Source organism: Drosophila suzukii, chromosome 3, assembly GCF_043229965.1.
Source record: "Drosophila suzukii chromosome 3, CBGP_Dsuzu_IsoJpt1.0, whole genome shotgun sequence".
NCBI lineage: Eukaryota > Metazoa > Arthropoda > Insecta > Diptera > Drosophilidae > Drosophila > Drosophila suzukii.
Genome location: NC_092082.1, coordinates 22,641,359 through 22,665,299, shown reverse-complemented (window position 1 = coordinate 22,665,299; position 23,941 = coordinate 22,641,359). Strand labels below are relative to the sequence as shown.

General features: G+C 40.1%; 1 protein-coding gene across 2 annotated transcripts; it reads right to left on the bottom strand.

The window, feature by feature from the left end:
* Nucleotides 1–253: 253 nt before the first annotated feature.
* Nucleotides 254–17,960, bottom strand: ara (araucan). 2 transcript variants are annotated; one of them, XM_036816064.3, is made up of 5 exons: nucleotides 17,488–17,960; nucleotides 11,920–12,486; nucleotides 7,902–8,017; nucleotides 1,710–2,065; nucleotides 254–1,643 (listed from the first exon to the last, which is right to left on the bottom strand). In XM_036816064.3, exons 1-5 carry the CDS (start codon nucleotides 17,536–17,538, stop codon nucleotides 577–579), a joined length of 2,157 nt encoding a protein of 718 aa, XP_036671959.3. In that variant the 5' UTR covers nucleotides 17,539–17,960; the 3' UTR covers nucleotides 254–576. The 2 variants fall into 2 exon arrangements, with proteins under 2 accessions (XP_036671959.3, XP_036671960.3); XM_036816065.3 differs by having other exon boundaries at nucleotides 256–1,643; nucleotides 1,710–2,041.
* Nucleotides 17,961–23,941: the final 5,981 nt, after the last annotated feature.

Below are 23,941 nucleotides of genomic sequence, written 5' to 3'. Positions count from 1 at the left end.
TGTACTATTAGTGCCCAATCAATGCTCCATATTTGAGATAAAGAATTCAATATTGTTGATACATTTTTCCAAAAATATATTTGTATATCCATTAATATTTTAGATCATCAATACTGATTTTGTGCTTCTTATTTTATCCAAATGTTAGAATTATAAATACTTGATTTATATGCAAAAAATTACTTACTTTCAAGGCCCACATCATGCCCCAACCAAAGACCTTTAAAATAAGAACACCTCGATTTTTCATGATTATAAAGAATTTTATTAAACGAGTTAAAATTATTTAGATTATGTGTTCATATAGACGAAGTGTTTAGTGTGAAGTCTGTTAGACAATGAAAAACGTATCACAGTTTACAATCTTATTGCGCTAGTTTAGTAATTAGCCTAAGCTTACATTGCATTTTGAAGAGAAACATTTGATCTGGTACTCTAGATACGATGTACATATAACTTGAATGAAACTTGAAGTTACTTAACGCGCTAAACGGCTACAGTTAATATTACACAATCCGTCTAGTTCTTGCACGATCCCATAAAGTATATATCCATATGTATATATATGCAGTCCGATTAGTTGGTGAACTTCTTGAAGAGGGGCTTGAACATGGCCTCGTTGGGGCGATGGAGTTGGGGCGACGAGGAGCTACTGCTGCTGCTGTTCCCGCTGCTATAGTCGTCCCGCGGGGAGTACTCCCCGATCCGGGCCGAGAAGTTCATGGGGTAGCTGGAGGGGAATCCAAAGGCGTTACTGCTGCGACAGGTAGCGGTCATAGGGGCTTGAGAAGCGGTAGGCAGGAGACTCAAAGCTCCGCTCAGCACCTTCATATTCGGCGGAGTTTGGGGTGGAGTATCTGGTTGGGCTTCGAGAAACCCCATCGCCCGCTGACTCGCTGTGGACTGAGATTGCAGCTGCTGCGGATGCTGCTGCTGCTGCTGCTGCGGATGCTGCCGACTGTGGAACTGCAGAGGTCCGCTCGAACTTCCCGTAGTATGGATGGTACCGCCCACCTGCAACTGCTGCTGCTGCTGCTGCTGCTGCGGGGGCATATTGCTGTAGGGGATATTGCTGCTCGTAGTATGCAGCTGCTGGGTCGTAGCCCCTAGAAAACCCCCGTAGGCCGTGGTGTGCGGCCTCAGGTAAGGAGCTGCGGCCCCATTGAACAGCTGCTGATCCCGTCCTGCATCCTGGGGAGGATATTGCTGCTGCTGCTGCGCCTGCTGCTGCTGCTGTTGCTGCTGCTGCTGCTGCTGCATCGTTTGGTGACCCATGTAAGCCGGCGGCGGTGTCTTGCAGCCAACTGTGTCGGCCAGACTCCAGATCTTCGGCTTGGTAGCTGGAATCGGCACGCCACAGTCCCGGCCTAGCTGGTTTTTTGGATCCCCAAGATCCTGACCCTGCAGCTTGGAGCCCTCGCCGTGAAAGGGCAGCATGCCCTGTTGGCCGGCCTGATAGTAAGCGGGATGCTGATGGTGATACGGATGGTAGCCACCGGGGTGTCCACTCGAGGAGCCACCACCCCCGGGGTAGCCCGCCCCACTGCCAGCCGAGGGATAGCCAAAGCCGGCCCTCAGTATGTTCGCCTGACCCAAGCACTTTTGGTCTTCGTCTATGGCATCCTCCTCCTCTTTGGTCTCATCTGGTTTAAAGAAACGGCAGCTGTAAGTACTTTACCCTATGAAATACCTATAGCCTCTCCCAATACCTTTGGCCAAACTGCCACTCTGGCTTCCCTTGCTCGGCTCCAAGTCCTCCTTGTCCTTCTCATCATCGGATACCAAGGCATCGTCGTCGTCGTCCGTGCGATTCTTGGGCTCCCAGGTCATCTTGTTCTCCTTCTTCAGCCGCCGACGGGCATTGGCGAACCAGGTGGACACCTGGGTGAGGGTCATCTTGGTGATGATGGCCAGCATGATCTTCTCGCCTTTGGTCGGATACGGGTTCTTTTTGTGCTCGTTCAGCCAGGCCTTCAACGTGGCCGTGGATTCGCGGGTGGCGTTCTTGCGACGAGCGGCCAGGTCGTAACTGGCTCCATAACTGGAATTAGAAACAAGCAACCCGCTATTTAGAGAAAAGACATAACCAAAATTATCGTTTTTAAAAATCAGTGGCTGTAATTAAGTTTTTATAATGTTTTTTCTGTGTATGTATATATAGCTACCTAAAAAATGGACTTATAGATATATGAAATTGTAGTCATTTTAACAATCGTTTAACTATAAAGAAATTCTTTTTTGAAATGATCATTCTATATTATAAACTAAAATGTATTTTAATTCAAAATCAATTATATAGTTACACCTTTTTGGAATGAAATCAAGAAAAGATTAACATACTACACTCGACAGATTTGGTAAGAAAAACTTTATAGAATGGAATTTAAACCAAATTAAATTCTTAATTCGAACTGTAAACTTATACGGTAGTTGGAACAAATTTAGCAGAAATATGGATATGCTACTTTTTTAAAGCGCAAGAAATTCTTTGCTTATAACACATTAATTATTTTTTAAAACTTCTATTTATTTTACTCATTGAAATAAATTGTTTTGTTAGATCCTTTATGGCTCCAAAGCATTCGAGGATCCAGGATCCAGGCATATCGTGGATAGATCCCCCCACTCGATTTAAAAAGTAAAAACAAAAACAATATTAAAAGTCTTTTACAATTATAATATGTATTTTTTTGCAAATTTTTGATTTTTACTCAACAAATTTTGATTTTTTTTCGCCCCCTCCCACAATCAAATCCTAGATCCGCCACTGCTCATACCTCTTATTTGAAAAAAAATTACAAGAACTATTTTTGATCAAAACAAGAACAATTTTAGATAGATTACTTAAGTTAAGCATAATCTTTAAGACCTTTTGCTGTAGAAATGGAGCAGAAACACGAATTCTGTAATTTACCAGTTCCCTTTGCAGCAGAGTTTTCTTTCTAATTGCAAGGCCCTAAAAAATCGCGGCAGCAGCGAAACATGGAAATTCATTAAAAATGCGGAAAACTCAAATTGATGTTTTCCCGCCGCCTGCCCCCACAGCTCCGTATTGCTCCTCGGAGCTCGGGGTCCTCGTCCTGCCAGTGTAATACAACGTCAAAATATTGTAAAACATAGTTGTGAAACAGGGCACGGCCACAAAAAGCAACAACAGCAGACCGAACAGCGTCTCCGGCAATAACGAGGACGACAAGTGGGTGCAACCGGGTGATCCAGTTGTATTCCACTCCGCCAGTTCTCTTCAGCAGTGCACTTATCGCATTTTTTAACCCACCAGAGGCTGTGGCATCCTCATCCCCATCCTTACTCCCACCATCGTCAGCCATCCGTCCTCTGCAATAATGGTCTACGGTGGTGAGGTCCCGGCCCCCAGAACTTCCTAGCTAAATTAAGCCCCAACCCAGGCGAACTCCGCTGCACATCCGGCTCATCCGCTTTTCACTTTCGGGTCTTCCCAATCCCAATCCCCGATCCCTTTCGTCCTCCTTTATTTTCCGTTTGGTTCTTTTTCATGGGATTTTTATGGAGCCACAATCAACAGTTTTTGTGCGGTGAATTTTACAACAAGATAAAGAACGAATCTCGGGACCGCTGCCCGTGGAATGTAAATTCGACGTCCTTTCTCCTCGTTACTTCTGCTTTTTTACCCATTTTGTATTTTTCTTTTTTGACCCTGATTCCGTGCAGTGTGGAGGATGTTCATAGTGATTAGCACAAGAGTTTGGAGAAGGACTCGTAATTTTGTATTCAGACCACTCTATAGAGTTTTTAAAAAAACTGCGGGTCAGAAAACATGGTTCAAATAGGGGGTACTATAACTATTGCAAATAAAAGTGTACAACGAACTTTTAAAATTTGCTTCTTATTTTTGGGAAAGTAATTTAAATTATATACAATAAGTTTTAAAATAAGTAAAATTATATAATGTATATATAAAACCCCGTTTTAAAAGTCAAAAATAAATTGTTTCATATAATTAATCAAAATATTATTTATTTTAATAACGTTAAGATAAATTTGGATTAATAGTAATAAATACAGCACAATTTTTTTATGTGTTTTTGTATTATACATTTAAGACAACTAACCACAGAAGTTCTGATGATAAAACTATTCAGTGTTATAGGACTACAATGCAATAATATCACACAGAGAGAATTATTCAAGTACATTGTTCTTGATGTAAGAATATTCGTCCTTAAAAACCGTCTTAGTACATTTTGGTACCAATTTTCTCAATATTAGAACGAAGTGGTGAGAAGAGAAAAGTTAAATTGAGTTTATTTAACAGCTTTTCGATAAGTATACACTATTGACTGGTCTAATAGTTAATTTCTTGAGATATACAATGTAAATACCGTCAATTCAATTTGATCCGAGCAAAATAAAAATATTTTCAACTTCATAAATGTTGTTCTGTTTTTAAGAACATTTTCAACTCAGATGAGAACCCCTGAGTAATAGATCTTTCAGTGAACCCCTCTAAGTAAAAATTCCGATTTGTCCAATAACCGTGACCAGGGGTTGTGAGGGCCGTAATTTCAGGCACGTAACCTGCAACATCGGCCGAAGGTAGTACCTCGTATTTATATGGCCTGGCTATATGATTATCGCGTAGGTCGGTAGCCGGATTCGACGGATCCGATCCGAGTGATACGCTTTGTGGGCTTTTTGTGCTGTTATGTTTACAACCTAACAAACATCAATTTGTCCGTAATTGGCACGCATCCTATTTTTGTATTCGCCATATAATTGCAGTGCCGCGAATGCATGTACAATGTGTACATGTGTCTGCGTTCTTTTGGCATAACTCTCGAACAAAAAAAGCTGAAAAAACGACGAAATGAAATGATTTGGCTTTGGCTGCTGCTGGCGGGCCATAATCTTGTTAACAAATCACATTCTTGTTCACACAAACACACGGACACGGCTATATGGTCGCACACAGGCAGAAATATAGCCATTTGGCCACATAGCGGTCGGCCGAATGGGCCGCTTATTAGTTTTAGACCGGCTTACACCCATTTACATTTCAGCTTTTATACGAGCGCATGCAATTTGGTCGGAGCCACCAATTACGGCGGCCATTATCTGCGAGTTGCGATTTACAGCGGCGGCGCTTTTCCACATTTCCACTTTTCCACAATTCCACATTTTCACATTTCGAACAAATAACGCTGGCTGGCGCACAAATGACATTGGCTCCCGTGAGCAGACACGTTTCATGCCTGTCACTGGGTAATTACGCTGCCTGTCAGTCCACCACCACTTGCACCACTTGCACCACCACCCCCACCCAAGGTTTTCCACCTCCCCCGGTCGGTTTCGCCCCACCAGGGCAATTGCCATCTGCCAGACAGCCAGATAGACCGACTGACTGACTGTCAGTCGGATTTCCCACCTATCCACTCCGCAGTTTCCCACTCCGGTGCCAATTTGTGACGATGAACAAAACAAAGCGCAACCGTTCCTCTCTTAAATGTTTGTCAACCCGTAAATATGTGCCCGCCTACGCACCGAAAAAAATAGCATAGGAAAAACAAGGTTACATTTGCAAAATACAATAATTTATAAGGGAAGAACAAAAAAGAAAATTTAAATTTTTCACGTATTGCCATGCAAATGGGAATTTTCTGTCTAAAAATAAAACAAATCATATTCATATAGAATACAATTTGAACCACATTTTAATGAAAATGTGTGTGAAGGACTTTCTTAGTTTTGTGTAAGAATAAGAAAACTAGTTTAGACAAAATATCATCATATATCATACCATAACATAATCATTGGAACTTAAGTCAATTTAAGGTATAAAATATTTAACACCATCTGATAAATATAATTTTTATCGTTTCTAGGAAATTATATTATCGCAAAATTGTAGAACCTTTTCTACGAATGTTTCATTTTATGACCTTTATAATTTGATTTATATATTCTGATTAAAGATTTCTTTTTCCAATGTCTTTTTAACAAACCATAGATAAGTAATATATTTAATAATTGTAATTGAACGACAGTTTTTCCTGTAGTGTACGCACAGGCAGGCCTAAGTACATACAGACACCGGTACATTGGAAAGTACGTGCGTATGTACTGCCGCTCAATATGGCGGCCAACATGGCGTTCATTTGCGGCTCACACCTCTCCGCCCCCCTCCAATGCACCCCTCCATGGCAGCCCGCCCCTCTCCCACCAACTTGCATCGCTTACAACTCACTCACTCATTCATTCACTTAGCTGCAGCTCGATTTCATGGGCTTTCCGCACGCAAGCCGGCCCAAACGAAAGCGACCGATCCAATCCAACCGTCCACAATCGACCGACCGAACCGTCCAAACCCTCCAAACCGTCCGAACCGTCCAACGGGAAGCCGCAGCCGTTGCATGCCACTCGGTCTTTCAGTCTTTCAGCCTTTCAGCCACTCCCCCTGCAGCTCTTCTGCCCCCGATTTGGGTTCGGAATATACATATGGGGACGGGGAGCCACGGGGACTCCTTCTCCATCGCTCATCGCATCACTCCTGCATGTGCGTACGCACTTGTGTGTGCACCCACGTGGGTACGTACTTAAGGCTTAATGCATGTGCATACACAACAACAAAATCAGATGCTTTTTATGTGCTCGAAATACTTATTTAATAGGTGCTAATTATATAGCACATTCCGGAAAATCACGCACTTACACAGAGAATAAAACTGTGAGAGTACCAGGCAACATAAATTTCTCTGTCTCATATTCGTCTATCATTTAAAAATCTTATAAACTACTTGAAAATTTATAGGTATTTCATAAAACTTTTAAATTTAGTTGAATGGCGTAAATATTTAATATAAAATTCTTAATAAAATACTAAAAAATCATATATAGGAATAGTTTAAGGATCAGATTCCTTTAAAGTATTTTTTCTTTTTTTTAAAAAACATAAGTTTCAATAAACTTTAAAATTACTAATTACAATAATATGAAAATGGGAAAAAAGTTGCTTGAGAAATATAGTAAAATAGGTCAAGAACAAGAATTACAAAAAAACTACCATATGTTTCTATCCAAAACAAAGAAAAATAATCATTTTTAGTATAATATTTATAAAATTAAAAGATATATATGTATCACAAATCAGAAATATTGGAATAGTTTAAGGAACTGCAAAATAAGCTTTTTTTAAACATAAGTTTAATCAAACATTAAAATTTCTATGATATGGTAATGGAATTTATCTGAGAAATAGATCCCGAACAAGAAATTAAAAAAAAACTCTCAAGTAGGGATAGCAAACATAGTATAAAATATGTTTCTAACCTTAGAAAGAACAATAATAATTTTTTTTATGGATTCTATAAAAATTAAAATAATGTATATTACCCCCTTATTTCCTTTCAGTGCAACAGCACACATGTATTTATATATAACCCCCTGTGTGTTGTGCGTTGCGCGCACTGGCGTGCAATTAACTGCTATTATTTTTGCAGCAATCATAAATAAATAATTTCGCGCTCTCATACAGTTTCGAACAATTCAAATTTTATTATCGCCCGTCCCTAGGGCTTTTGGCCCGTTGGTTTGAGGGAAAATCGAGGGAAATCGGAGGAAAACGCAGGAGCAGGCAGCGCAGCCGCCGCAAGCAATTAAATTCAAATCAATTTCAAGTACTCGCAAATATTTTGTAATTAATTATGGCTGCGCGATTGCATTTGATTCGCACCGAACGGTCGCCTTGTATTTAAATTGGGCTAAAAGGCTTTCTATTTATTTTCTATTAGACGCAATTAATTATGGTTTTAAGGGGAGAGGGATGCTGTCTTAATTTGTGGCACCGAGCCACGCAATTTGGCTATATTTTTCCCTCGCAGGAACTAATTAAATTAAATTAAATCAAATGCAGTGATTATGCTTACCCATAGGCCGACATGGGATCGTAGGAATAGTAGCCCGTGGTGGGCTGCAGTCCCGCCGAGGTCCAAGCCCCCATCTCGGGACCCGCGCCCGTGTCCTTCAGTCCGTACGGATTGCTCTGAAACGATTGAGAATTCAGCATTGAATTGAGTTATTATGTTGGTCGAAACAAAGCATTTTCCCACAGTTTCCGAAGCTGACAATTTTGTTAACATGAAATCAATAATTTGGCAACATATTTCGCAGCTGAACAAGCAAATGCCGCGTTGCTGGCCATATTTCAGAGACAGATACACCGATCGATACGGAGAAATACATAATTTAAGGCAGCAACTTTCCGAAAATCGGTATTATCTAAGCCGAAGCGCCGATTATTGTTATTATACTAACATACTATGTATATAATAATACAGCCAGCCCGCAAAAGGCTGACACTTTTGAATTTTAATTTGGCTCGATTTCTGCTTGTGGCGTGCTGCGATTTATGCCCTCGGAAAATGACAGCCGGATTTATGAGCGACAACTATTGGCCAGATCGCCGCCGCTCGAGCGCCCAATCTGGTTGGCCCTGTCGAGCCGGGCTTTTGTGGGCTCTTGATTTATGAAACGGTATTAACATTTTTAATTGCTTAACATCATGTATGCCGTTGTTTATTAATTTTTCACCCCACCCCTTTTTGGCCAGAAATCGCCGCCGCCGAGTGACAAATATATTTATCAAAATGTCGTTTGCGAACAGGTATTGGATCGCCATCGAAAAGCCCTATGCCAGATTTATTTACCAATCGAAATCGGGGCGAAATGTCACAAGTCAGATTTCGCTATATAGATCTTTCGATCTGCCGTAAAAAACTCGGGTATTAACACCTCGCCCCCGAAATTGAGCGACGACATCTTATCGAGAGACTTTTGAGATATTTTCTTAATTAAAAGTATGCGCTTCGTGACGACCGATAAAAAAGACACTCGGTCAGGTGCTCGCCAGAAAAAAGAAAAAAAAACCAACAAAAAAAGGGAAAAATAAAGAACGAATGAATTTCCTGTTGTTGTAAATAACAATTTAACATGACACTTTGGTGGCTGCCGCTGCCATCTCCGCCCCATTTGCTTTTCTCTCCTTTCCCGCGGGGGTTTTCCTCTGCATCTTTCGTCTCTTAGAGGGGTTTTCTTTGAAGTACCCGTGAAGAGCCGCCCAAGTTGATTAGACTCGGCGTTCGTTCATATTAATTAGATCGTTCAAACTAATGTGCTTATTACAGCCCTCGTAAACATTGGGGAATTATTGTTGACAAAGGCGGACAAGTGTTTTAGGATTTCGCTAAATTAGAAACAATTTATGAAACTTAAGAACTTAACATTCCCAGGGTCAAGTAAAGGAAGGTTTTTTACAGAATGTGAACATTTTTAAAATCATACTCGCTATTTTAGTAATTATTTTACAATACTAAATATAACATAGTGGTTTCATAAGACATTACAATAATAAGTAAGCTAATTGCTCGATAACATAAGTTTTGGTTAATTCAAAACTATTATACAGGTTTTTTCATTGCTTCACTATAGTTCTACAGTTTTTTTTATATAAACACAGATATAATGATAACGAATAAATCAAAATCAAAAGTTCTTTGTTTGTTTTCCCACTTATTCGAGACAAAACGCTCTTGATATCAAGACGAACTTGCTCTCAAGATTGTTTTTCGAGATAAATGATATTGATATGGAAATTTAAGTAGCTACGGTTTTGCTTTTCGACACATAAGTAGACTCTTAGAACATTTATATCGATTTTTAGAATTTGAAATCGCACATGAGATCGAGAGATAACTTCTTCTTCTCAGCTTATTGAAAATGCGATTCTGTATTTATTTCGCAATATTTGACTTATAAAGCAAACAACTTGAAATTATATAAGCTTTGAATATTTTGTATACTTTATTTAAACTGTATAAATATTTAAGTCAATAGTTTTCATGACAAATTAGGTTGCTCGCTAAAAAATTGCCAACACACTTCTTCACAGATTCTTCAACAAAAACTGTGTACACAAACCACATCGATGAAAATATTTATCTGCTGTGCGATGCGGCAACATGATGTCCTTATAAAACACTTGCTCGGCTATTTGGGCACTTCCAGCTAAGCTGCTTGGCCTATCCATCTCGGGCAGTAAGTTATTTGCCAAGGCTAAATACTGTCCACATTGTTGTTATACATATTGTTGCCAATTTTATGTGTTTGTTTGAGCCTTGGCTTGTGTTTTGTTTGACTTTCGTTCGGGCCAGCAGCAAAAGCACAAGCAGCAGCGTGTGTTTTGCTTCAGTCATGCTGTGCTCGTGTACATTTCAGCGGTCACTTAGAGGCTTTATAAAGACAGTTGAGGACAGGGAAATATGGGTAATTGTAGGGCTAAAAAAATCGACAAATTATTTATACTCAACTTGCATTGGATCAACAATTTATAAACAAAATCAATAGGGGAAAACAAATTTATGTTCTAATATGTAACTAATTTTTTTTACCTTTAAACGATTTTCTTAAAATCCCAAAATTATAGGTACATCTAATAAAAATGTATTGTTTTTCATCCATCATTTGAGATTTTATTTTTAGTATTAATAGGCGTTTAAAAATGGAATTCACAAATATACATTTTTTGGTCCCTGGTTCAAGCATATATTATATTATTAATGAAAAATACAAATATAAATTTTCGAAATTTTTTTTTTTAAATTAATTTATTAGGCTGTGAAATATTTTGGAACTTCTGAACGATAATTTTTTTATGTAGAATAATAAATGATTTTTACAACTTAAGCTCTACCATTATTTTGGCCGCCTGCTGTTTCTGTGTGGGGCTCACACACACTGCGACATGGGCTTGATTAGCCCACACATACACGAAGAGAGTGGAGTGTAATTGAGGCCATGGGGCAATATGTTTTGTTTCCAATGATTTTGCCTTTCTTTATGCAAAGTATCGAATATCGCAATGGAAGTCGGCAAGTTGGCAGTAGGGAATCGGCGGGGCGAACGGGCTTATAAATTAGGTAGATGGATAGACGGAGATAGAAAAGGAGTGGCCACAGGGGGATGGGGATGGGGATGGGGATGGAACTGGGACTGGCAGAAACTAAACCCCCGATACGGAGCCAAATGAGGTTTGACTGAGCTTCAGTCAGCCATAATGATAATTCGATTTAGTCGACTGCATTGACAAGCCATCGAGGTTGTCGTTGTCGTTGTTGCTTTGTTGTCGCTGTCGTTGTTTTTTGTCTCCCTCCTAAGCTGCGGACAAAAGCCACTGACTACACAATTAAAGTCATACGTTGAGATAATCCATTTAGCCCTCTGGCCCATGGCTCTTGGCCCTCCAGCTCTTGGCCACAACACTTGGAAAAAATCTGCTCACTTGTTGGACTAATTTTGCTAATTAACCAATGCCAGAAATCAGTTTATTTGTTAAAAAAAAGATTTCTACAATTTAGGTTTGCAATAATAAATTAACGTTATACCTAAGAATCAATACTATATTATTTAAGCAATTTGAAAAATATTTAAAATTTTTAATAATCGTATTTAAATTAAAATTGTTGTACGATAGGCCCAATACGTAAGTTCATCGTTTTGATAACCAAAACATTTTATATGGAGCTGCTTTGTTTTTAGAGAAATTTTGGTAACATGAATGCATATAGTTAAGTTGAAAAAATATTATATATTTTCAGAATTTTTAAAATAAATATAAATGACAAATACATTTTTCAGAAATATTTCAATTTGCTTATTCGATCTATATGTAACATGTTCAAATATCTCCAATGGCAAAAATCATATATTGAATTCTACTAAGGTATTTTATTGGCTCTCAAAAATGAGGTTCTAATTTTGTATAAATATTACTAAGCTGGCTAGTAAAAACGTATCTTAAAGATGATTTAAAAAAATGTCTACGAAAATAAAGGGAAATAAATGCTTCTTTTGGCTCCCACACATTTCAAGTTTTTGAAGTGCACTCACCAGCGGCGAATAGAAGGCGGAGCTGTCCACTCCGATGCTCTGGTAGGGATTCTGGTCCGTCGAGGGGTAGGGCGTTCCGTAGACGCCGACGCTGGCCGCCGGGAGGCGGGAGTAGCTGGAGAGGGCGAGGCGGGCGGAGTCGTACTGGCAGGAGCAGACCGTCTGACCCGACACCGGGTCGGTCATTATGGGCCGCCCGTTCTCGCAGCAGGAGCCACCGCCACCAGCACCACCAGCTCCGCCGGCAGTGGGCGTCGTGCCGTCCAGGGAGCCACCGGTGGCCAGGTCCGCTCCTCCAGGCCCCCCTCCGCCGCCCGCCGAGGAGCCACCTCCTCCGGCTCCCACCACCGTCGCCGCATTCGAGTTCTGCGAAAGAGCGTTGGGACTGAGCGCCCCCGAGGAGGCATCTCCGCCAGCTCCGCCGGGCGGCAGGCTGCCCTGGCAGTCCTGACCTCCCGCGGGGCTCATCGCCGGGGCGTTTGTCATCACCAGCGCCTCGTTCACATTCACATTCACGTTCACGTTCGCGGAAGCGTCCTCCGTCGGCTGGGCACTCGGCGGCAGGAGCTGCAAGAGATCGGGTGGGAAGAGGTCTTGAGTCCGGCTTTATCGCAAATTGAAACACAAATTCGGCTTTCCAGCCCAGTATCTTATGGGTATATTAGGGCGGATGCACAGGGAAAAATCTCTAAGAAAATGCATACGACTATAAAATATTAAAAGTACTTGTTTTAATTAAACTCTTAATTATTACAAATTTATAGCTATTTTTACCACCAGATAAACATTAACCCTAAACTTTTAAATTTCTTGTTTAAAAATTAAATTTTTGAAACTAATAAAAATTGTTTTGAACAGTATGTTATTTAAAAAAAAGTTCTTTGTTAATTTTATTTGTATTTTATAGAAAAATTTCTTTCGAGAACAGTAGCTTTAAAAAATATATTTAAGATAGCATATTGTGGAATTATTTATAGGAGGAACATTAATAATCTTGAAGTATAAAATCAAAAAGAGGTACAACGGAATATTTTATTTTATTAAATGTTTACAGATTCAAACAAATATTTAATAATTTATTAAGTTGTAAAATCTTTTTTTTTTGATTTTTTACTTTTCTGTTGGTTTTCCACAAATAAACATAAATAACCCTTTAAGTAGTGTAATGAAAATAAAACATAAGGTTTAATAAAGTTGTAAAAGGTTTTCTATGCCGTTGAGCATTTTAATGCCAATATATTTATGGAAATGTCTTTTAAATAAATTACATTAAATGAATAAATGATTATTTTTATAACCGAGCTGATAAATTCAAAGCGACATTATGTTCTTTCCCCTGTGCAGGTACTTCAAAAATTCAAAAGTCGCTGATAGCATTAAGTGATATATAAACACACATCGCCACTGGTTTACATAACTAATGCATGTTAATCAAGGGACCATTTTAATTTTTATTTCAAACACCAAAGGCCGATGATCGAGAAATATTTTCCCTCAGCTGCAAAAGGGTCATTTCGAACACCTTTCAGAGATACGGAGACCTGATAAGACTCCACACTTACTGTGCCGAGGTGGGGCTTCCGAGAAACCTCCAATCATGGTGCTATTGGAGAAAAATATTTCATTTTGAACACAAAAAGCTGTCCCTAAACTGACGTTGCTTATCTCCAAGCATTTCGCCAATGAATTAGTTTCTTGCGCTGCTTGAATGATAAGAGGTATTTGCTGATGGATCCACAGAGTAAACAGTTTCCTTATAACTATCTTTGGCAATAAGGGAATATTTTAGTATAACCCATCCAATTTTGATATTTTAGAATTTTTTATAACTTAATATTTAAATGCTCATTTTATGGAATGCAGATTCGAAACCTATAGAATACTTTAAATTATATTCCCGATCTATCAAATAGGCTTAAACATTTTTATTTATTTATTTTAAATATTTGTTTAAAAGGTGTGATAGCTATAATATTCGCATCCAATCAATGAAATACCTGTATTTATGGAAAATTGAGAAATAATTTAGTAATTTAGAAAAAATAATCCCTAAACAGCGGGGTAAACTAGATGTCAACTTAGCCGCGAGGATGGTGAATGAAAAACTACCTGGGAATAGATGGCTCCACCTCGGCACAGGAAACGCACGTACATGCATAATGGCTAATTTTCTGGAGCGTAAGCCCGAGTAAGTCATGCTAACTGCCGTACTGGAGACTTCATAAATATTGATGTCCGGCAATGTTGTTTGCCCACCCCATACCATATCGTATGGTATCGTCCTCCTGCCGAAGACACAGAATCCGCGCGGGGGCTGGTTGAATTGCTGGCTGAATCGCTGGGTAATTGCGAATTTAATTCGAAAAATCGACAGAAGGCCCATATTACAAGATGCATCGATAACATGTAAGCGAATATGGTGTTAACACACAATCAGTGCCGCCGGCAGGAAAGCGGAAAGCAGAAGCTGCACGGGATTCATAATCCCGCGGCGATTAAGTTCCCTTAATCAATGGCAGAGCTCTGGAATCCTCGACTCCTCGCCTGGGCAATGGCGGCCAGATCAATTACCCAGCAAATCGATTTCAAGTGCCCGATCGGAATCGGGATCGGGGCAACCTGATGTGATGTGATGTCCTCCATCTTTCGTTCGAAGAGCTTCAGCTTCGCCTATGGCATGCGCCAGTCACTTGGCAATTAATATGCAAAATGCAAAATGCGCCAAGCCCAAGAGGACTGGTTGGGCTCTTAAAAATGCCAGAAATCAATGAGGGTGTGGCAGCCGACGCCTATAGGTCCGCAGAGGTCTGGGCACCGAAGACTGCCTCTCAGACAGATCGATATGGTATATGGTGCATGGTGTATGGTATATGGAGATGGAGATGGAGTCGGGCCAACATGCTGGCAAAGGCTTCTGAAAATTACCGCGGGCAATCTGCAAAACGAGCGGACTGCTCGGCTGCTGCCTCAATTTTGAAAAGTCCGAAGGCTGAAAGTCCCAAGTCTGCGAACCGAACCCATAATTAAGTTGAGTGCTCCGCCTGACGGACAGCTACAAATTGATCGAATGCCAGCAAAAGGTCATAATATCTGGGCAACAATTTCGCCGGCTTACACGGCTTCCGTGGCGAAATTCAGAAATCAGAACGCTGTATTCAGAACCCAGAATTCTGGGCAATTTTTAAATGCAGCCCCCAAAAACGCATAATTATTCCGCGCCATTAACATAATCTGACAATAGAACCTTCGCCCGAAATCGCAATATTATAATTATCAGATGCGATCGATCCTCTTTTGAGGTCTGCAGGTGAGTGATCCACTGGAAGGCCGTCTGATCGTCTCATAATCGATATAGGAATATTTTTGAGTCATGCTGGAGCGTACAAATAATAGAATTTCGAGGCCAAGACCGCTGACTATATATAGGGACATTGTCGAAAAAAATACAAAAACGCACAACCATTTATCAAAATTTTACAAATGAATGATTCAGGTGTTTTTTCTCGTGCCTCGTGATTTTAATTAGTAAAAAGCAAATACATTTCGGTCGGCCTGTATGGCCTGTACGGTCTGTATGGGAATGCGCGACGATCGTTCTCCGTTCCCAGAGACTCTCTCGCACAATATGAGAATTATGACAACTGATCTGATAGGCGACACCATATAGGGAGCTCTATGCGCCTGCCAGATTCCTCAGCTCCTTGAGCGAATGCATTATTCATGAGGCGAGATGCAGAGGACTCCATTCCTGCCTTTCCGATGGAGGAAGCGCCAGTCCAGTGGGCCATGGCCATGTGAATTGGCCACGTCTTCAGTTGGAACTTGGAAGTTGCGAGTTGCGACTTGCAGACGACTGGCAGGCGACAGTGCGCAGATAAGATCTGCTGGCCATGTGTGCCCAGTAACCAGTGCCGAGTACCCAGTATCCAGTACCCAGTACCAATACCAGATCCCCAGTCCGAGTCCCAGTCCAGTTTCGGTGGCTCTGGAAATTTCTGTGAATCGCAAACGCAGCGATCTAATCGCGACTTGTATCTCTGGGTCCGCTGCCAGGCTCCCGGTTCCCGATTCCCTGATTCTCCGATTCCGATCCCGAATCCCTCCCCGAAAACCCTCTTCGGGGACCTTCTCCCGATGACCAAGTTGATAGCACAAGACTATAAGCGCCACTTGGAGTCAAGAGGAGCCTCCATCCACCTCCACCTTCGCCTTCATCGCAATGTAAAGTAGATCACACAGAGGACCCAAAGTCATTGGTCCATTCCATCGATCGGTTTGTGGGATCTCTCGGTATCTGGCAGCCAGAATCAATGGATGCTCCTCACGTAGCTACCAAGGCATTCCCAGGGCCTGCCCTCAGCTGTCACTTTACGGTTATGAATTTTATGATTTACGATCGCCGCAATTGAATTTTATTGACTTTTCAACAGTTTCACCTGAGCGTGCTTCAATCGGCACCTCCCATCGTCTTGGCCTTCTGATTGCCAACGAGCCGGGCTTTTCGCTTTTTTCCTTTTCGTTTTCGACTGCACTTAATTGGACTCGTGTGGTCCGAAATGGGTAAGACTCCAGAGTTCCAGGGCGGAGGAATCCCCACGCAGTAAGCAATTATGGCCTGGGAAATTAAAGTCTTAAGGTCTATCTCTAGGCCAACTCATTCGAAGGATTGCAAATAATTTCAATAAGTTTAGTAATCCATCAAAATACTTAGGATATATTATAGTGCACCTGCAACCCGCATATCTTTTGTGCAAACTTGCTTTAAAGTGCCGAACAGTTTTTGTGACTTTTTAAAGTTGACAAAAAGTCTTGAGTCCTTGGAGTGTTTTTTTTATTCTCAGGCCATTTATCAGCCATCTGATTTATTATCGTTTTTTGTTGGCCTTCTACCAATTTACTGTCATATACAAGGAAAAAGTTTGCTTTGAGCAGCTGTTTTTTGTGGGGGTTAGTGAAAAGTCAGAAAGCGCAACAATCAAAGACTTTTAGCGGATTTGCCCTACAGTGGGTCTTCAAGATCAAATGATCTGATAGCTTTGACTGAGGTCGGTGAAAATACATAAAGAAAGTTAAAGGAAAGGATCTGCTAAAGTTTGCTTTAAAAAATAAACGTTGAAAAGAGATAAGTAGCTATTTTTAGTGTTTTTTTATAATTTTCAATGATGAACATAAAAGTTAGTACTTAAGTGAAAAATAAGCTTAGTTATTTAAGATTGCTGTAATAACATTCGCTGTATGTAATTTGTCTTTGCCCTGAATTATTTTTTATGTACACCCCTTCATCATCCGTGGAAACCATACTTCAACTAAACAAAAAATCTTAGAATAATCATAATGAATATGAAAAGTTTATTATGGTATTTATGTTAAAGATCCAATATAATAACTATATATGAATTTTCCTGCTAATAATAATCATAGTCAGTTGGTGGAAGCTCCCTAAAGAACCATATTAACACATAATATGAATTTTTACTTTAATAGTATCTGCAGATACCATGGTAACTTCAAATCTCCTGTGACTTAATGACTATGAATATGTATAGATCATACTAATTAAAGACCCACCTGCGAGGCCGACGGAAAGCCTCCGTATCCGAATTGTGTGTAGGCAGCCATTTCGCTATACGACTATACGACGCTATAAGACCTTAGTCTTAGGTAACTCTCTCTCTCTCTCTCGTGGGCAGTCTTCTAAAGGATATATGGTAAAGCTGCTACATCAAATGATGTGCTTATTGAGTCAACAGCTCAGTTTTGAATGGGTCTGTTCACAGTAACCGGCGATAACGACATTAGGCCAACCGAAAGTACATGTCTCGGGGATTTGTCACTCGATATTGGTTGTATCTGTCACTCTATTTTCCTTTTTTGCTGCTTGGTTTCTTGGCCAGTAAACAACACTCGCAAAACGCGGCGGCAAGACTACGAGAATCGACGAAAAACGAAAAATCGACGGGTTAGCCGGCGTTATAGCACACACACGGTCCCTCAGATGTGCACCTTATAACGTTCGAACACGAACTGGTTGCGAATGCCGTTGCTGTTGCCGCTGTCGCCGCGATGTTGCTGTTGTCGGTGTTGCTGTTGCTGTTGCTGTTGCTGTTGTTGCGGCGCATTCCGCTGCAGTTGCTGCCGGAAAGGGACAACACTACAGTTGCCCCACAAGAATGCCGCTCGCCTTGGAGCAACAGCCAGAGCCGGCGACTGGAAGCGAGAATTGGGTAACGCCCACCGTTCTCCGGAGGTCGTGGTGGTGGTGGCACTTTCCTCTCTCTCTGGGATATCCGTTCCCCGCCAGCAACTCGTATTCGCAGCTCACTGGAAGTGCTGGCCCAACCACCAATCATAATACTCCATTGCCTTCGGCTGGCTGATTTAATGGACAGGTGCGAGGGCAAAAAAATTAGTAGAGAAAAAGAATGAAATGGAACTACGAGATACGAGATACGACATCCAGAATTTTCACAACTCTCGGTGCTCTTGTTTTCCCCACAATTCCCGGGCAACGCCCATTTGTTTTGTTTGGCTAGTCATTTGTTTGTTTACTTTTCAAAACACTGGACTGAACCACTGACTTCTCGGTTCTGGAATTGCTCTGGAGTGCGGGTATACGATCGCCAGCTGGAAATGCCAGCAAAGTGTGGAGCGGTTGACACAAAAGCGTTAATAAGATCACCGAATTCCTCTGCACTCGCTCTGTATTTATCGCCCGTCATTACCTTTATCGCTGAATTGCGCGAAAGTTAACTCCCATTATCGATCCTATCTAATTAATCTCGCCTAATCGGGGTTATAAATTATACTTAAATATCACTCCTCTTAGATACCAGTTACTTGAAATATCAACGAGGTTTTGACTTATTTACGGGAGGAATTAATATCCTTTTAAAACAATTAAGTTCTTGAATCTTTCGAAATTTTCCATTAGAATTTGAACTGAATTGACCCCAAAGAACTCTTAAAATAAGTAGAGTTTTGCATTGATCGTACTTCAAAGTTTTCCAAAACCTTTAATTCTAATAACTTGTTTACCACAGCAACATTTAATAAGCATTGCATTAACAGCAGTATATCACACAATTCATATTTATTGGAACTTAATACTAAGAGCAAACAATTAATTTACTAATTAAACTAAAACATGATAGTGTATTTTAGCATTAATCAGCAATTAGTTATAGTTCTCAAAAGTTCTTTAAGTATCCAATATAGCACAATACCCTATGTATTTGCTAGAGCTAATTTAATTTCCTCACTCAAAATCACTTTTAGTATACAAGAATTTTTAATTGCAATTAAATAGCATTTGACATGTATCCCAAAAACACGAAATGGCTGACCTAATTTTGGTTTTGACGAATCGCATGTGCTTTTATTTCATGATAGGTGGTGGTTCCCATCTAAATAGATTTAAAGAAGATATTTTTAGAAATGATGAAATCCATTTCGTTTTGCGGGAAATATGGGTTTTAAAGTTTAGTATTTTATATTATACCTTCAATGGCATATTTTTCATATACTACAATATGAATTTCGAACTTTTTACTATTCTTTAAAAATGCCATAAGTTTAGTGGGTGAAAAGTCTGACTGATTACCCAGCGCATGGCTGCTGGCTGTAAAGTAGGAAAAAAGTTTCCCTATTAATAGGCACTAACATATTTGGACTTCCGCTTTATGATCTATTTTTTACGATTCTGCGACAGGATGAAGGACTCGCGGGGAGCACAACTAATGCCCAGGACACGCATTCCGGAAATGGTCTCCGGCGAGAGTCCACTGCGGATGGATATGGATGATATGATGCCGTGAGGTAAACCTCAAATGTTTTTGCGGGTGTCGCGGATGCTCTCGTGTGTTGGCAAGCTTGTTTTGCTGTGTTTTTTCTGTTTATTTTTATGATAATGTAATAAAAGCAAATTAACCTATAAAACCGAAAAAGTGCGACTTACACGATGGAATTGCGCCATAAGGTCTGGGCGTGTCCTCACCTCGCTCCGCACAAGATATATGTATGTATACTCGAATCAGTGGGCAGGGAAGGAAGAGGAACGATCCACGTGGTGCTGATTTGGGAGTGGGTGTGGCGTACGGTGGAGTGGGTCTGGTGGGTGGAGTATGGAGTGGGTGGCTGGGTGCACCACCCACCGCGGACGGGCAGCGGCGGAAAATGAGAGCAACGTGTTAGCTCAAAGCAACAAATGACCAAAGCTGTTGCCCCTGCCAAACGTAAATGTGAATTAATTCCAAGGGAAGCCAAGTCATGCCGAGGCCAAAGGCAAAACCCAGCGGCCACTCTACACTATGCCAAAATAATGGAACATTCGCAGAGGAAGAGCCCTTCTACAGAAGGGTTCCAAAAATGACTTTGCAAAGTATTTTTAAGTACTTCTGATAAATACTTCTTTTAATACCTACATTTATTTTTGCAAGAAGCTGTGCAACTTGCAAATAAAATATTTAAGAATATTTTAGAAAAATAAATTAACTTAAAGAAAACATATCTTTAAATAATAGTGATTAATTTAGAAAATTGTATTTTAATAGATAGTACATACATATATATTTTTGTAGGGAACTATTTAATTTTCAAAAGTAAAATGTTATATATGGATTATTCGTCCAATTTTAAAAATATATTATGAATACTTGCATAGGAACATAGGGGCGGGTCGAATTGTATGGGTCCGAAGAAAGTGACAAATCGTATATGGGAAATGTTATCTTAAGAGGATTGTGGTCTGAAATGCGCTGCGCAAAAAGCTGCAGAATCTACAAATTTTCCCAACTTTCTTTCTTTTATATTATCCGAGATCTCAGCGTTCAAACAGATTGATAAACGGTAATGGCTAGATCGACTTGGCTAGTGATCCTATGTGTATACTTCATATGTATACTTCATAGGGCCAAAAAGACTTCCTTTTACCTGTTAAATACTTTCCGACAAATCTAGTATACCTTTTTACTCTAAAAGTACGGGTATAAAATTATGTTTTATTAGATCAAGACACTAAAGATTAAATATTTTAATTATAGCATTTTAAACAGCGTTGTGTTGTGCTAGCTTCTTTGTGTCTTAAAAGAATGCTTATTGGACCCAGAAAATTAAAAAAAAAATTAAACGCGTGTGCATCATACGCGATCAATTTGGTTATATTTGAACTCTTTTTAACATAGTTGCAAGATTTGTTGGACTTTTGTCAAATTGTTATACTTTCATTTATTTTTAACCTCCTTTGACATTTGCAAACCACTCATTAAAGTTAACAAAAGCAAACAAAAACACGGCACATGGTAAATGGGAAATTAGTTTTACTTTTAAGCATGTACCCTTTCAACCTCTCAAAGAAGATATATAAACTTTAGATAAATATATTACTTATATTAAAGGACATGATTTTTCAGAGTGCAGCGGCAGCAGCAAGAGTGGAGAGTCCGGGCCAAGTGCCCCTCCGGGTGTTAAGTACAATATTTGCTGTGTTGCGCGTTTTACGAGTGGCGCTTTTGCAATCGCAGGGTTTTTCGGGGCGAAGGGGGTGCCCGAGGAGGGGGCGGCCACAAGAAGGCGGGGAGGCGGCGGGGGGCGTGGCAGCGCCGGGCCAAATGCAATCAATCAATGGGTCAGCATGATGGTACACACCAGACGAGTGGCAACCACATGGGGCGTTTCCATTTGCGGCAGCCACACTGACCACCCTCTGAGTCGAGAATCGAGAGTGGAGAGTCGGGAGTTGGGAGTCGAGAGTCGAGAGTCCTGAGCCGGGTCCCAGAAACTGGGATCGGGATGTGGATTGGAATCACAATTGGCAGTGGCGGTGGCAAGATGTGCACTTCACTTACAAATCAGTCGACGGCACTTAAAACCTATTTTGACAATTGAGCTGTCCGCCTGTCAAGCTGACAGCGCGCACTTTTCACGCCACTCGATATAGTATAATATATATATGCATTTATATCAGGGATTCGGATTCGAATTCGGATTCGGTGGATATGGTGGTGGTATTTCCTCCACCGTTTTATGCCGTTTTAATTGCAACATCTGTCACTGCGGTTTATGCATATATCAATTTCAAAATAGCCAGCAAATGGCAACGGCAATGATTCCGTTTCCAGAACCAGAACCCAGGCCCGAACCCCGTGGAAAATGAAATATATTTTTATTTTTATTATATTCGCCGGCAAAAACTGTCACAACACTCGCCGCTGACGCCTGTCGAGTTCGGTTCCGTTCGGTTCGGATCTTTGAAACGGGAGTAGGGGTAGCAGGGAACAGGGGATCCGGGTCTGAAAGAAGGGTCAGGACTCGATACGCACCAACCTTTCCCTTTTTTCCGCCGCGTTTATTGTTGTCATTTTCAGCGGGCTCGACTTTAATGGTTGTCAGAAAACATTAAAAATTGTCACATGAATATATCGCTACGCTGGCAAACGCGTAATTGAGTTCTACACATTATGCAATATTTGCCTTATAGGAATATAAGTAAATACACATGTACCGATTCACTTTCGGACTGTCCTGATTTTAGTTTTTGACACTAACGTCATCAGAATTTAGAATAATAATACTGAAATTGAAACCAAATATTTGGGGAGGATAAAGGAAATGGTTGGGTAGTGAAATATATTTACAATAGACAATAAGTTGCATATGCCACAGGATTTCTAAAAGTTGGACAGTTGGTTGATCCTCGGCAAAATATGAAAGTCTCTAAAGTTTTGCATATACTTTTGGTAGTAAAATAAAGGATTATAATTGCCAACATGATATCATTTGCCATTACAAAAGTATTTAAAGTTATTGCATTTAACTTTAGAGTTATTTGCTTAATGTAAAATCAAAATAACATGATATCTTTATAGTCTGAAAGGTAAAAGAGTCGTGGGTTTAATTATTAAATTAAACTTTAATAACAAAACACATTCAACTAAATTTAAAATAAAAACAAGAAAGAACGCTATAGTCGAGTACCTCGACTATCAGATACCCGTTACTCAGCTAAAGGGACCAAAGGGAAATAGAGATATGCAAGCAGCAAATCGAGATTTAAATACGCCACCTACCGGCGGTAGACAGATTTAAGCGTTATGGGCGTTAGAGTGAGCGTGGCAAAATTTTTTTTGGATCAATCGATAGGTATTGACGAGACCAATACATTTCAGTTAAAATTTTTTATCTAGCATGAAAACTGTGGCCGTCACAGGTTTGGGCGGTTTGTGGGCGTTAGAGTGGGCGTGGCAATTTTTTTTCGGGTCACTCGATAGGTATTGATGAGAAGATTATATTTATGTTAAAGTTTTTATTCTAGCATCAAAACTGTAGGAGCCACAGTTTTGGGCGGTTTGTGGGCGCAAGAGTGGGCGTGGCACATTGCTGAAACAAACTTGCGCTGCGTAAGAAGCTCAGGAATCTGCACGCCAAATCTCAATAGCCTAGCTCCCATAGTTTCCGAGATCTCAGCGTTCATCCGGACGGACAGACAGACGGACAGACGGACATGGCTAGATCGACTCGGCTAGTGATCCTGATCAAGAATATATATACTTTATGGGGTCGGAAACGCTTCCTTCTGCCTGTTACATACTTTCCGACGAATCTAGTATACTCTTTTACTCTACGAGTAACGGGTATAAAAATCAATTCACAATAAACACTTTTTCTTAAATGTATTCGTTTAAAATAATCTATAATTCAAAATGTTGTTATGAAAAAATAAAGAAATAACATTAGTATATATACAATGTACAATTATATTAAATTTGTTCCGAAATTTATAAAAAAAAGAACAGCTGCTGAGATATAAAAAAGGGTACACATTAATGTATTACTTTTTAATTTATTGGAATATTCACCATAGTGCTTAAGTTACATCATTATTTCAATAACCCACTCCCCCCGATCGTAATAGGCAAGTTAATAAGTATTATCAGCTTAGGGACTTGATGAACTTTGCACCCCCAAAGTGTAAATATTTTGAATCAAAGCATTTAAACACCGTTTCACTGTTACATAAATAAGTGTA

Bases quoted from the DNA above. Each gene is read 5' to 3' on its own strand.
- ara (XM_036816064.3), bottom strand. From the start codon at position 17,538: ATGGCTGCCTACACACAATTCGGATACGGAGGCTTTCCGTCGGCCTCG. The intron at 12,487-17,487 runs GTGGGTCTTTAA...GATCTCTTGCAG, and splicing joins GCTTTCCGTCGGCCTCGCAG to CTCCTGCCGCCGAGTGCCCA. The intron at 2,066-7,901 runs GTAAGCATAATC...TTCTCTAAATAG, and splicing joins GATCCCATGTCGGCCTATGG to CGGGTTGCTTGTTTCTAATT.